General features: G+C 37.4%; 2 protein-coding genes across 6 annotated transcripts in view; both read right to left on the bottom strand.

Annotated features, from left to right (window-relative positions):
• plekha6 (pleckstrin homology domain containing A6) overlaps positions 1-1,318 on the bottom strand; it is an 84,373-nt gene extending 83,055 nt beyond the window's left edge. For all 3 annotated transcript variants that reach the window (XM_086168594.1, XM_086168598.1, XM_086168603.1), the window contains exon 1: positions 1,013-1,318. The gene's annotated coding sequence lies outside the window, so the exon portion shown is untranslated. The remainder of the gene's footprint in view (positions 1-1,012) is intronic.
• A 1,824-nt stretch (positions 1,319-3,142) lies between these two features.
• Positions 3,143-13,631, bottom strand: LOC147222219 (carboxypeptidase O-like). Of its 3 annotated transcripts, XM_086168611.1 has the most exons (11): positions 13,302-13,631; positions 11,553-11,632; positions 11,361-11,400; positions 11,176-11,277; positions 10,975-11,079; positions 9,733-9,849; positions 9,328-9,421; positions 6,156-6,358; positions 4,968-5,052; positions 4,552-4,815; positions 3,143-3,335 (listed from the first exon to the last, which is right to left on the bottom strand). In XM_086168611.1, the coding sequence occupies exons 1-10, from the start codon at positions 13,302-13,304 to the stop codon at positions 4,556-4,558; spliced, it is 1,089 nt and encodes a 362-aa protein (XP_086024737.1). In that variant the 5' UTR covers positions 13,305-13,631; the 3' UTR covers positions 3,143-3,335; positions 4,552-4,555. The 3 variants fall into 3 exon arrangements, with proteins under 3 accessions (XP_086024737.1, XP_086024736.1, XP_086024738.1); XM_086168610.1 differs by lacking the exon at positions 3,143-3,335 and having other exon boundaries at positions 4,422-4,815; XM_086168612.1 differs by lacking the exons at positions 3,143-3,335; positions 13,302-13,631 and having other exon boundaries at positions 4,422-4,815; positions 11,553-12,353.
• Between the last annotated feature and the right edge of the window lie 670 nt (positions 13,632-14,301).

Genomic DNA, 14,301 nt, shown 5'->3' with positions numbered 1-14,301 from the left:
CTGTGTGTGTCTTGGCCTCCCGAATTTGACTGCTACATGGCCAGGAACTTGAGGGACAGAAAAAGCAAAAGCAAAAACAAAATTAAAAAAAAAAAAAAAAATCAATTTAACCTTAAAGCAGAATATCATTCCAGGCAGGTCAATTGTCTGAGAAATAGAGAGGTACATATTGTACTGTGATATTATCTAATGATAAAAAATAAAAACAATTACAGTGATATAATTCAGAGAGGTATCATTTATGCCCTGGGGTGCCTCATTAAAGATTCAAGAGGTTCCGAAAATTGTCAACATTTGTCAAACATTTAGTAGGCTAAATTTGTCAATTATATCTGTAGACTGTCTCTTATACTGACAGATAATGAGTCACAATAGTTTAAATGTCAACTCCATAAAGTAAACAAGCTGGTGAAGGACTTTTATCTGCTAGTTACCATGGTGAATTTGAATGATGGGCATCCAGTCAGATCAGGAGGGAGCAACAAACTGCCATGCTCTTGCACAAGGGTCTTTCCTCAGCATGGTTGATTTTGTGTATGGATGAGAAGGAGGAAGGAGAGCAAACTAAAGCTTTACGTCGACTGTCTGTCAGGTTAAGCAAACAAGCAGCCTATTAATGCTATGTGCTTAAACCCTTTATGTATATATACATATATATAAATATATATATATATGCACATGCAAAGCCGCAGTGAGAGAATCCATACAGCCATCTGTACTGCTTCAATCAATAATTGATTGATTACTTGAATGCCAAGCATACAGACTGTACGGGTAAAGGAACTGAGGTGATGTATTTTGCCTGGTACCAACAAAACTGGGCTGATCCTTGATTATTTATTCTGTGCAGTCTGTCAGTAATGCACATGCTTAGAACCACAATATTGGAATCTACAGGTTATGACAGTTGATTTTGTTTCTGACAGCAACTGCAGAATAGCAATAAACTGCATCAGCGCCTGAGCGCCCCCAAATACACCCAAAGAAAACACACACACAGTGTAATACTTACCGACCGCCTGCAGAAATCTCGCCACGTCCTGCTGATGTCTGTTAACTGCGCATGTATTCCGACATGTGTGTTAATTACTGGGCGTGTGAAATGGTGAAGCTCTACCGCATCATCCAGCCACCAGGTAGATCCATGTTAAACGTCACTATCAGCTAAGATTAGATCCTCCGGGAAGGAGAGATGAGCTTGTGGCTGGATTTACAAGAATAGGCAATCTCTCCTCAGATGGGGCTGGATGGAGGCTGTAGAGTGCATGCCCGGCAGAAAATCCCCGGGTATTAAAACATCACATGACCCCCCCTCCTCTGCCGTCAGTCACAGAGCAAGTGAAGGAGATGAAAGCAGTGAGGGAGAGAGACAGAGAGAGAGAGAGAGAGAGAGCGGGGCAGGGAGAGGACAAGAGTGAATGGGTAGAGAGGGGGGGAGACGTCACTGAGCTGCTCAATCCCTCTTTTCATTACAGTGGCTGAGGCACAGAAAGGAGACAGGAGCCAATAAGATATGAGGACTGTCTGCTGGTCTGAGCCCCTCCCTGAGCCTGAGAGCCAACACAAGCAAAGGCAAACGTAGAGAGGGAGACAATAGAAGACAGGAGAAAATGCCTACAAGCAGGATGAAAACAGGAACAATAACATGAGATTAATATTCAGACACATTAAAAAGAGCAGAAAATCAATTGCTGAATTGAAATTGACTGACAGTTTGAAAATGAATAAATAGATAGATAGATAGATAGATAGATAGATAGATAGATAGATAGATAGATAGATAGATAGATAGATAGATAGATAGATAGATAGATAGATAGATAGATAGATAGATAGATAGATAGATAATAAAAGTGACTGCACAAATGAGTCAAGATGCATTGATATTGATATTGATATACCAGCTCTACGCGACACCACTGAACTGAAAAAAAAAAAAAAAAGAAAAAAAAGGATGGTTTGTCCGAGCTGATATATCTGATTTGCTCTGTTGCAGCAGGTCATTATTATTATTGAAAATGGATTAATTCCACATTTTACAAATGTGACTGTAAATTTACAGGAGCCACATAGTTTTGTTTTGTTTTTGTTTTTTTTGCGGGGGGTGGGGGGGATGATAATAAATAAATATATGCAATAGAATCAAAACTATTGGATCTGCTGTAAGAAACATTTTAAACCAATAGCTGGTGCTAGTTACTGACATTTATATTTGAGGATAAGACAACTGAAAGGGTGCTTTTGTTTTTGGTATTTAATTTTTTAAGAAAAAATATTATACTAAGACACATATCAGAACCTGGCCGTAAAACCTGTAATATAAATAAATGCTATGTAATGTAATTTTTTTTTTGTTTGTTTTACTTAGAAATAATATATTTCTTGATTTTGCCATTTAGCTACAGGTCTTGTTTCCATTAAGGCCGTCAAATTTCAGACTTTATCCAGGCTGAATATATTTCCAAGATGTTTCATTACTTCCTTCACCCTCTCTTCTTATGCTTTTCAAATAGCTGCAACAGCTTCCTCAAGCTTTTACTTTAAGCTTTTAACATTACTTTTTCTCCACATGCTGTATACATTCTGCGTGTCCTCCTACTCTTTTTTTTCCACATACCTCCCTAGCCTTTTTATTTTGCCAGGGAGAGGATGGAACTCTGAAATGTGTTACATTTGTGGGGCTTGTATTACTTGGGGAATTTGTGTAGTAATCCTATTTAGTGTGATGAATCCAAGTTGATAGGAAATCACAGTCTCTGCTTAATCTGTCATTTTTTCCCCCAAGACTGCTGTGAGAAAAATGCAATCTGAGTTGGAGCTTAAGATGGTGTCATGTAACAAGAGCTCATCAAGGATTTATACAGTAATCTTACAAATCAGTCAACCACTTCCATCATTTTGAACCATAGAATAACTGGAGGCTGTGGGACAAATTTGGCTTAGTTGGTAGTCATTCCTCCAATTGAAAGGTTGGTAGTTAAATTCCTGACAGCATGACAAAGTGTCCTTGGGCGAGACCATAAGGTGTGTGAAAAAGTTGAGAAATTTATTAAACACTTTAGTAATACCATAAATACCTTCATCAGGGTTTTGTGGATAAATGGTGGAATCAGCGGTTTACAACTGTGTATAGATATGGATATAGATTTATCTAGCTTATACCATATTAAAATCCTTTATTGCGCAAATCATTCAAACCCAATATATAGCTATATAACCATTTACAGGATTTAAGAGAAGTTGCAGACAACACATGGGGCATGTAGCTTGATAGAGAGGGAAAGTAATGAATTGAATTGTGCACAATTGATCTGCAATAGTCTTATGTTCAATTTCTGAAAGACAAATAGCAAACACAAGAAATGAGACAGACACAGACGACTGTCTCTGGATATTCTGCATTTGATGCCATTTGGCATTGAAATATATAAAGAAAAAATCAAAAAATTAATTATATTGATTATGATACTGTATGTATACACTCCCCCTACAACAATCACTAAGGTGCATCCATGCTTTGTCCTTTAATGTGACTGAATGAGTGTTGTTAGTTGATTCCCTGGTTCTTTGAGGTGTACGAGCGCCCCCCTCTGGCCATGTACCCGCTTTTCTATGCCACATCTTTGCCTAGTGCTGAAACAAATTTGGATTCCTTGATGATTCTGTCTGTATTTCGTCATTTCATGAGGACATACACAATACCCTGGTTTAAATAGTAAAGTGCTTCTAAAACTACAATATAAAGATGTCTGCTGGGTCAAAGCAGAGACAGAATTGTCTGATTCATCCATATCCACTTCATAGACAAACCCAACAACCCTAGACCAGTCATACATATACATATATATATATATATATATATATACATATATATATATATAAAACTGTCACACACTAATACTCTTACTCATGATGGAAATCAACTAAATTTAAAAAGAGCAATTGTGTGTCCCCACTACTGTGCCCTTGCTGCACAACAGCAATATAATTTTGAAATCAACCATTTATAAATTTAACCTTCTCCAGGCAGATGTTGCAGATTTGCGACAGCCAAATATCAGATTTTTCCTGCAACTACAACTTAATTTGAGCCTGAGAGGGTTAATGGGGAATAATATATTACTGATTCAACTTAGAGTTTGAAATTTGAATTGATGATATGGCTGATATTTCTTATATTAAGTCATCATTGTGTATATTGTTTCATATTAACATGTAATCCGGCATCAGACAACTCAATTTCCCCACATTTTTAAATAATCTGCAAGGAACACCTTCTCCTCTTTAGATATTTAGAATCTTCAGCAGTCTTCCTATTTTGCATAATTTTGGGGCATTACATGATGCATTAAACAGCCATAAAACAGCCATTTGCAATTGCAATTTGCATTTTAATAGCAATTAAAAATGTGGTAATTACATTCAAGTAAAAGTGTCACAGAAAAAAAGTGGTATCTAGTATCTATGAGAGTGAAAATTGTGATCAAATGCCTACGTAGTGCTTTATAAGGAAATCCTAAATGTTGGGTTTTCCTTATACAAAATTTTTACCATGTCATATGAGGGTGGTGACTCCAGCTGCTAACAGGAGGGTCCACAGTGTCGCAGCAGCAGCAGCCACTGCTCCATTGAAAGTCTTCATATGGACGTAGTTGATGATGTGCAGGGCTCCGCTATACGTCTCCTCACAGGTGGATTGAATCTGGTTTTCAGGAAGTTCAAAACCATATTCTCCTGTGTCTCTCAGCTCAAAGGTGTAAGAGAAGGGGATTCCATGTAGCTGAGCCCAGTCTTGAGATGAACCGCAGTAATTGTCTGTCAGTAGAGTTTTAAAATGGTTAATGTTCAGCTTTTTGACCCCATTTACTTATTTAGGCTATCTAGTCCCCTACTACTTTTTTCAAGTGTGTGTCTGTTGGTCAGGCTTCGTAATACTAATGTCTTACTGGTAGGATGTGATGACTTACACAGTATATCTGGGGGTTTACCAACAGTGTATTTCATCCCATGGACTTTTTCCATGGCCTCAGCTGCAGCCAAACCCACATCCATCTGTATAATGAAACATCATATAATTATTTATGTATGTAGATATCAACACAACCTGAAATGAGAAGTTAAAGAAAACAATGAAATTGCCCAAGATTTACTCTCAGGGGAAAAAAAAGTAACAAAGGAATTTCTTGTGGGTAATAAGCAGCAAACTTGAGGTATGAGTTATCTTAACAAAAATGTGTGTTTTGAGAGAGCGAATAACAACTGTTAAGTTAAAGTGTTATGGATAGTCTATCAGTTTTGGGAAGCGAGTTTAGACAGTCTTTTTCTTATTTTCAATCCATGTTTCAGATTAGCCCTGACAAAATGTTAAAGACAACATAACATATTGAAGAGTCAACAAAGGTTTTCAGGTCACCCGGGTCTTGGTCAATCGCTGATAAATCTTGCCATTGCACTTTTCATAAAGACGTTTCACCTCTCATCCAAGAGGCTTTTTTAGTTATTCTAAACTCGCAGCCAGTTGTGGCCCACAGGACGATAGTTTGTTGCCCCCGCACTTTACTCTGTAAAGTGCCATACACATCAAACTTGTGGACAGCACTAACATTAAACTTTTCATATTAAGGCGGGGGCAACAAACCATTGTCCCGTGGGCCGTAATTGGCCCGCGGACCGCGAGTTTGAGACCCCTGTTATAGCCCAAGGGGAATTTCCCAATTATAGAGTGACTGCTGGGATTTGAGTTGAGCATTGGTCCAAGATGAGATTGTTTGTTATATTAATGAGTGAGTTGTAACGGAGAAGCAAGGTTCGACAAGGCTCAACTCATGTGAGTCTCCTCGAATCTGACCTTTGTCCCCCAAACGACACACACGATGAAATTAACATAACAAACAGAGTTTCTGAAAAGCAACATAGTGGCCCATCTCAACTTGGACCACCAACCAACTTCAACCGAAGCATTCGTTTACCAAAAACTCCCCACGGTCTCACACAGGTTGGGAAGCCTCTGTGGTGAAACGTCTCTGAGAAAAAAAGTCACTTCGCTACGACAAGATTTGACGACAATTAGATTGTCAATTATAGCATTGGCATTGCTGCTATCGAGTCTCTGAACTGCTGGAATGATGTATCACTGTGTTTGTAGATTTAAATACCAGCTCTTTGTAGTTTGGGGCAGTAAGGTCGGGATGTCCATAAGGAACCAGGAGCATCTGGCCAAAGGAATGGATGCTGAGGAAACAAAGGATTTCATCCTTCCTGCCTCCAACAAAGTATGCTACGGCCTGGGACTCGGGCTCAGACAAAGGAGCTCTCCCACAGTAGACGATTGAGCAGCAGTCGGTAGACGCTCCAAGTGCTGTGGAAGTTACAGTGGGAGATTCAGAATAACCTGTATCAAATATTTCCTCTATATACCAGGTTACACCCAGGTTGTCCTCAATTGAAGAACTTCTCTTTTAACATGATTTTCAAATCCTCTCCATTAGAGGGCATTCAAAACATATAGGTATAGAAAGAAGCTGCAGAGATTTGGAGGTGGAATGAGAAAGTAAGCGTATAGAGAAAGAAGATGGCACAGGAGAAATGGGACACTAAGGGGACTAAGAAAGATGGCAAATGCCAACAAACACAATGACTTGTATGCAAGATTGGAGATTAAGGAGGGACAGACTGATTTATACTGGTTGGTTTGGCAAAACAGGGAGATGGAAATGGGATGGACAGTCAGAAGGTTTGGGTGATTAGGGAGGGAGGGAGCTGTATTGCAAACAGGACAGAATAAGTGGGAGGCAAAAGAGAAGTGCATCATGGAAAATCCCTCAGCAAAGTAACGGTAACCATCTTATAGCATAACTCTCGGCTAACTGAGCCTTAACAATAAGCTTCCTCAAAATTGGAGGTTAGTTCCACAGAAGAGTAGCTTGGGAACTGTATGCTTTGGTTTCTGTTTTGCTTTTACAAATCCACAAACCACAATTAGCCGTGTGTCCTGAGAGTGTCAATATCTGACTGGGTAGTAATGTTCCAAGGTCCTATGAAATATGACAGAGCCTGGGCATCAAGGGATGTTTACGTGAGGAGAAGGATTTTAAATTTTATTGTACAGGGAACCAGTACAGAGAAACCAATACTGGACAGTCTGTTGAAGAGGAAAAGGCTTTTTTTTTCCTGCATCTTTTTGACACAGAATATGCTTGATTTTACAATATTATCCAGTGAAAGAAGGCAGTCCAGAATATATGTTTATTTTATGTGGGAGCTAAATGACAAATTGTGGTCAAATATAGCTCACAGGTTTCTCACAGTGCTACTAGAGCCAAATGTGATACCCTCCAGAGTAGCAACATCACTGGGTAAGGTGTTCCCATGATGTTCCATGATGTAAAGTGAGGATGGCCCTCTCTTAAACTTTTGAGTAGAAATTTGCCAGTGCTGATTTTTACAAATAAGGAAGATGTGCCAAATTGTGATAATTATAGAGGAATAAATTTTAATGAATATTGGAAACTATATTGACCACAGAACTGAGCATTTTTGATCAGCCATATAGTTGCATGCCTAGAAAGAGTGCTACAGATGCAGTATATTCTTTGAGAATGTTAATAGAGAAAGTCTGAGGAAGCTGCATTGTGCCTTTGTAAATCTAGAAAAAAAAATCATATGATTGGCTGCTGAGAGAGGATCTTTTGTACTGTATGTGGGAGTGTGGAGTGGCAGAGTGCTGCAGGATATGTATAAGAACTGTAAGGCAATGATGAGGTGTGTCTGTAGGTGTGACAGAGGAATTCTTCTTTGCAGTAGTGATAGACAGGCAAAAACACAGACGAGATCTGACAGTTAATTTCAATGGACCATGATGTTTGCAGGTGATTTTGTGATCTGTAGATCACAGGGAGAAAGGAGTAGGCAGACATAAATTTCAAAATTTGGAGGTATGCCCTGGAAAAGAGAGGAATGAATGTTAGCCACAGAGACCCAAGTTGAACGGAGAGGTTACAGGTGGATGGGATCAGGATTGTGTCCAACAAACAGACAGCGCGTTTGATGTTTTGGAGATAAAGTCATAAATGCCAGACTGAGATGGATGGAAATGTACAGATGGTGGGATAATGAATATATTATTAGACAGATGATGAGGTTGGAACTCCTGGGCAGGAGGTCTGGAACAGGGGTCGGCAACCTTTAACACCCAAAGAGCCATTTGGACCCAGTTTCCACGGCAAAGAAAACACTGGGAGTCGCAATTACTTTTTGACGTCTAAGATAAAAGTACCACTGTATATATCGCTTTTTCTTACCTTTACACTTTGTATCAACAGCTATATTTTGCCTACCTGGAGTTGAAAGTCTCGACAAATTGACGGCGTTTCAGCAGGTATATTGGCTCTCCCGAGTGTGACGTTTACTTTGAGCATCGAAAAATAATAAATATAATTTTATTTAAATATTTCAAGATCACAATAATCTTCAAATTTATTGCTAAAATCAAACTGAACTAACAAAAATAAAATACATGGATGAAAGAGCCGCAGCTTTCTGACCCCTGGTCTAGAAGAAGACCAAAAGAGAGATGAACAGATGTTGTGAAAGAGGACATGAAGTTAGTTGGTGTGAGAGAGGAGGATGCAGAAAATAATTAGTTGGAGGAACAATAGCCAAGGTAAAGGTAGTAGATGAAGAAAAAGAAAATAGTATAGGTAAATGTGCATTGAACATCATATTTGCAAGATTGCATAACTATATGCACAATTGCATAACTATATTAGCATTAGTACACCAGGTGCAATCTATATACACTTTAATTTCATTTTATTTATTTAAACTATTGGTTTTCTAGAAGGATATGCCTAGCTTAACCACTCTTTAGTTACATATGATAAATCATCAACCATATTCAACCAAAGAAGCAGTAAAATGTTTCCATCTCTTGCTTAATAGTGGTCAATGAAAAAGCCGTAGAACGAAAAGATTTATATCGACATCAAAGTCCATCCAGTCTGCTTATTTTGTTTCTCAACTGAGGCTCAGATTGTGATCACCCCTATCTGACAACCAGGAACAGATCCAACCAAGATAGTGAAGCTATTCACGGAGCACCTGCTATTGTCAGGGTCAAGAAAGAGTCTTTACGACTCATCATAACTTCTAATATCTAACTGCATAAATGGATTTTACAGATGGAAAGCTACAACAACCTTTTTAAAAATCACCTGTAAGTGTGTGTGTGAGTAATTGTGCATTCAAGTATATGAATTGCTACTCTGTCACCAAAGCAATTTGTTTTAGGAATAAAATATAAATGAGAAAATTGAGTTAAACACTTACTGCACCATTTGGCATCAAAATTGCGGTTGAGATCAGTGCCAGTGCAATTGCAGTCACCAGACCCTGGTGACATGTTTTTCCTCCACAACCGGGTCTTAATGGGTCAAAGGGATTAGTCAAGTTAGTTCACCTTTTAAACTTTAGCAATATAATAAACAAGCACTTGTATCTTATTATGGAGCTAAATGTAGCTTTCTTTTCATTAGGTATCTTGAGTATTCAGTTTAAACATCTTAAAAAAGGTCATTGGTAAACAGGCTCCTCCTCTGTAATTTTACATCCACTACCCAAAATGCTTTTGTCCATCTCAAATTATAATTTCTATATTTTTGCGCAAGAGCTAGAGAGGCAACCAAGAACTTCGCAAAAAATATATGCAGTGTATGAAACAACTGCAATTCCTACCGTGTTGTCCTTCCATGTATATGTGTAGCCATCCATGTTTAACACTGGGGTGACATAAAAGTCCATGTTCTTCAGTATTTCTCCTAATTTTGGATCTGTTTTGTGTTTTTCCAGGATCTAATGTGAGAGAGCCAAGACATGGTTAAAATAGAAAATGGTCCGCTTTCTACTTTTGTCACCCATTTCAATGAAGATTTCAGTCCTAAAGAACTCATTAGTTACTATCAGACTTGCTTATAAAATGAAATCCCTAGAGACCACTGGGGTGAGTGGGGAAGGATCTGTTGGTTGCATTATGAGCTAAAACTGGCTGACCAAACTTTTTTTTTAACACGCTCAAACGTTTCTTCTTCTCATTTCTTCTATCTAAAAGTTAGTATCAACATACATGATTATATATCTATTTTTAAGAAATATTTCAGTCACAATTCCTCAATCTCACTACCCTACGCCATTCACCATCTCACCCATTCACATCATGTCCTAACTCTGCTGTCTCTCTCATCCTTGTTTGTGCCAGCCTGCTCAAGTCCTGCCTATTTTTATTTATTTATTTTATTCATTGCTATTTATTTTTGTCACTCTATTCATATTTTTGTTTACTAGTTCTGGTAGTGTATTTTTCACCCTCACTGTTCCTTGATGTTTCCCATAGTTATCCCTGATGTTATTTTTGTTGTTATTGTCTGGTGTCTCTTTATCTGCTGTCTATTTATTCATGGATTTTGTGCTATTTTCTGTGTTCTGTCTTTCTATTTATATTTATTTGTATATGTCTTTATTTTCCTTTTTTTTTTTTACATTATAATTGTTACGCTGCTATGACAAAGGAATTTTCCTGATGGGTATCAGTAAAGTTTATCTTTTGTTGACAAATCTTGTTGTGGAAAATACTTTGTTTTATTTCTGAAGGAAATTTTTTTCATCATGTTTTTTTATCTTTTTTTTCTTTCCATTACATGGCCTGTTTTTTGTCAATATATAGGTGTCGATATAGGTGAAAGAGAAAAAGGGAAAATAAATCCAGAGAAGGTTCACATTCTATGCAGTATATCTTCTAATATATATATATATATATATATATATATATATATATATATATATATATATATATATATATATATGTGTGTGTGTGTGTATGTTTGTTTATGCATATACACACATACGTTTATAAATACATATATACTCACACACGTATATATCATCTATTTGTTTAATTTTATTTATTTTTAGAATGATTACCTGTTTGACGAAGTACTGGCAGAAGGCAGGGGAAATCCACTCCCTGGCATGAATTCCACAGTCCATCCAGATAGATTTCTTTTTGGCACCTGTACTATAGCCAATCTAGGAAACATATACTGAAAATGAATTCATTGTGCGTTTCTTTTTAAAAAGGTGATGCATAATCTGACAATAAATGTGGTTGAAATGGTAATTTACCTTCAGCAAGCTTATTGTCCTCAGTTCATATGTCTTTCCAAACTCCACTTTAGTTACAATATCGGAGTGATCCTTTGCAATCTGCGTCATCCACTCACTGATCTATTGCAGTGGAACATTATGGTAGAAAATCACAAGGTGTGATTCTTAAAGATGTTGTGTTTTTCTGAAGGGGGTCCTCTTACCTCTGACATGGGATGGTATTTGAAATAGTCATATTCCACTCTGTTGCAATAAAAAAAGAAACAAAAAAGCACAACATTTTTTTTTTTTATTCAAGTTATGGAAGCAAGACATTAAGTTTCTTATGCTGAAAAGGAGATCTTAAATTCAAAAAATTCAAAAAAATAATTTGAAATATTGTTAATAGAACTCACCTTTGTGTCCTTGCATCTGTCATTGTTGCAAGCAGCACCACAAGCATCAGTCCCAGAATCATTTTTATTCTACAAAGGCTCTGTAAAAGTTGGAAAGCTGAAGTAGTAAACTAGGCGAAGAACGATGGTTTTGATAGTCAAACAGACCTGCGATAACTTAAGTCATCATCATGGTACATGGGTTAATCTGTAATCAATAATGGGCAGGACACATAAAATGTTTTAGTACATAAGATAATTGCTGTCAGTGTTGTCAAGTATTACAGTCTATGTAGATAAGACAGTAGTGTCTTTATGAGGGTCTCAGTCATCCAGGTTCTGGTTAATCATCAAATCTTTCCATGGCAACAAGACCCATCAAGAGGCTTCTTCCGTTCTGATTGACTGTGGGGATAATGGTTTGGGATGGAGTTGGACATTGGTCAAAATTAACAGGGTTTGTTTTTCAGCAACTAGGTTCAAAAAGGTTATTATGTTAATGTGTGTGTTCTTATGTACGGTACAAGTTGTTTTCAAAACAAAGGTGCCATTTCTGGCTACTGACCTGGGTTACCTCATGGAGCGCACCCAGCCCCGGCACAAGCTGTTCACATTTCAAACCTCAGGCTTTAGGTGTGAAATGTAGAACCTCCAGTTTGAGAACTCATTCTATCCATCTACCATCAGACTAAAACAACTGGCAGGAGCTTGCAATCATGGACCACCTTTGAACAATCTTGATAGTTTACATTTTAACTTGCACTTTTTTAGTATAAACACACAATGCAGCACTTGACTGTACACATTTCAGTTTGCACATGTTTATACATTCATTGCTTCCATTGCACATTCATTAATCAAACTCATCAATCAGCCATGGACTACCCCAAGATATTGATAGACTGGATACAACTGAACATTTATCTTTTATTTATCTTTCAACTTCCACTTTGCATAAAAATAAAATATTTTGCATGAATTGTCACTTTTGCAATCCCTGTTATGATTCAATATTAACTTAATTAACTTATTTGTTGTTCTGGATTTGTTTTATTTTCATGAATTTTATTACTAACAATACTGCGTATGGTTGAATAATTGTTTAGCTCTTTTCTAGCTACTGTCAGACTTTTCAAGACTCCCCTCCACTCCTCCTCCTGCCATCAATCCACAGAGCCCAGGGAGAAATTAACAGTGTTAATTTAGGGAGGAAATATTTGTACCAAATATCCAGTTCATCAAGCTTTTTCTATGATTGTTTGATGTTTGGATGTCACAGCATAATAAGCAAGGATTGTTGAATTGGTGATTACATATATAGATTTATTTATTTTTTTTTTTGCCGTCTGTGGTTATGATTGGACCAGTGCTGATTCCATCTTTGGAGTGTATGAATAAGATGCAGGGGATTCCAGATCAGGCTCAGGCTACTGGGGTAAACTGTGCGAGAAATGTGAAACACTAAAAGTGAACTGATGATCTCAGACTAAAACCGTGACTCAGTGAACTTGAAAGCTCACATAATCAGAACTGATCAAAACAAACTGGATAATTTTCTTATGAATCTCTAAATTTAATAACAGGCAGCGAGTTGGGTCTGAGTCTGGCATAGGCTGATCTTTCCATACTCAGGCTTTTCTTTATATATTCTGGTGCACATAGACTTATTTTCCATGTGTTATTTCAAATATTCTCCTCTGATCCAGCGGTTCAAAAATACAACAATGTGAAATAAAGAGAGGTTAAAATTGCAAAATATACTTCTCTCACCATTTGTTGTCCTTCGCCCTTCCTACTTCAAGATTAGAGTGGTGATCGAGGTCTCACAAGTACATTTTCTCAATGAGGGAGGAATCTTCCTACTATCTACGGGTATTTGGCCTTCCTTCCCTCCACATAGTTAAAATCACATATGTGATGCCATCCTTGTCACCATGTTTGTCGAACAATTTCCATTCCTTTCTTGGCAAGAAATAAATTTGTTTAAAAAAGAAATAACTATTGTCTTTAGTACTTAGTACTTAATTCAGGTTTAATTACAGATCAAATATATTTACACTAATAACACGTCCGCAAAAAGTGACGCCTTCAGTGGTCACATTAAATTTACACATCGTTGGGATTCAATGTAAGGCGTACAGGAAGACATTTTGCTTTTACAGTTGCCTGCGGTTGCGTCAGACAGAATTGTTCACACCCCTTTTTCCATTATTTTGACCGCAAACAGGAAACCACTCAGCATAAGCTGTTGGCAAGAATCAAAATGCGGATATAAATATGGTTTCTGCACAATAGAAGTTTTTTTGTAGAGTCTTAAAGTAGCTGTAGAAATCCACAGATGGGTCACATTGGTGTGAAAGGGTAAAATGGTTAAAACTGTTTGCATAAGTCTACAAAGCTATAATGGCACACTTCTCATTCTGTAAGACAAACCAGGGTTTTTGCTGATGAGAATGAGAGACAGTGCTATTTGTTAACCACAGCTGACAACAGGAACAGAAAATTACACAAACACAACCAGTGTCTTCTTAAAATGTATAAACCTTTTGTGAAAAATGTATTGAAAGTATTAATCTTTTGAAGCAGACACATTTACAGTGTCAGTTATCTTGCAAGGCTTCATGCTCTGTTAGCCATAAGGTGGTATAGCCAATCAGCTCTGCTAAAAATTGTCAAGACTTTTGGGCACACTCAATGGGGTGACTAGCGATATCAACTGGTGTGTAACATTAGCTGACAGGAAAATATTTCTGCTCTGAAAGAAAAGTGA

This window comes from Fistularia commersonii, chromosome 21 (genome assembly GCF_037954325.1).
Source record: "Fistularia commersonii isolate RoL2024-O1a breed Wild chromosome 21, RoL_Fcom_v1.0, whole genome shotgun sequence".
In the NCBI taxonomy this organism is placed as follows: Eukaryota; Metazoa; Chordata; class Actinopteri; order Syngnathiformes; family Fistulariidae; genus Fistularia; species Fistularia commersonii.
This window is presented reverse-complemented; position numbering and strand designations above follow the sequence as displayed.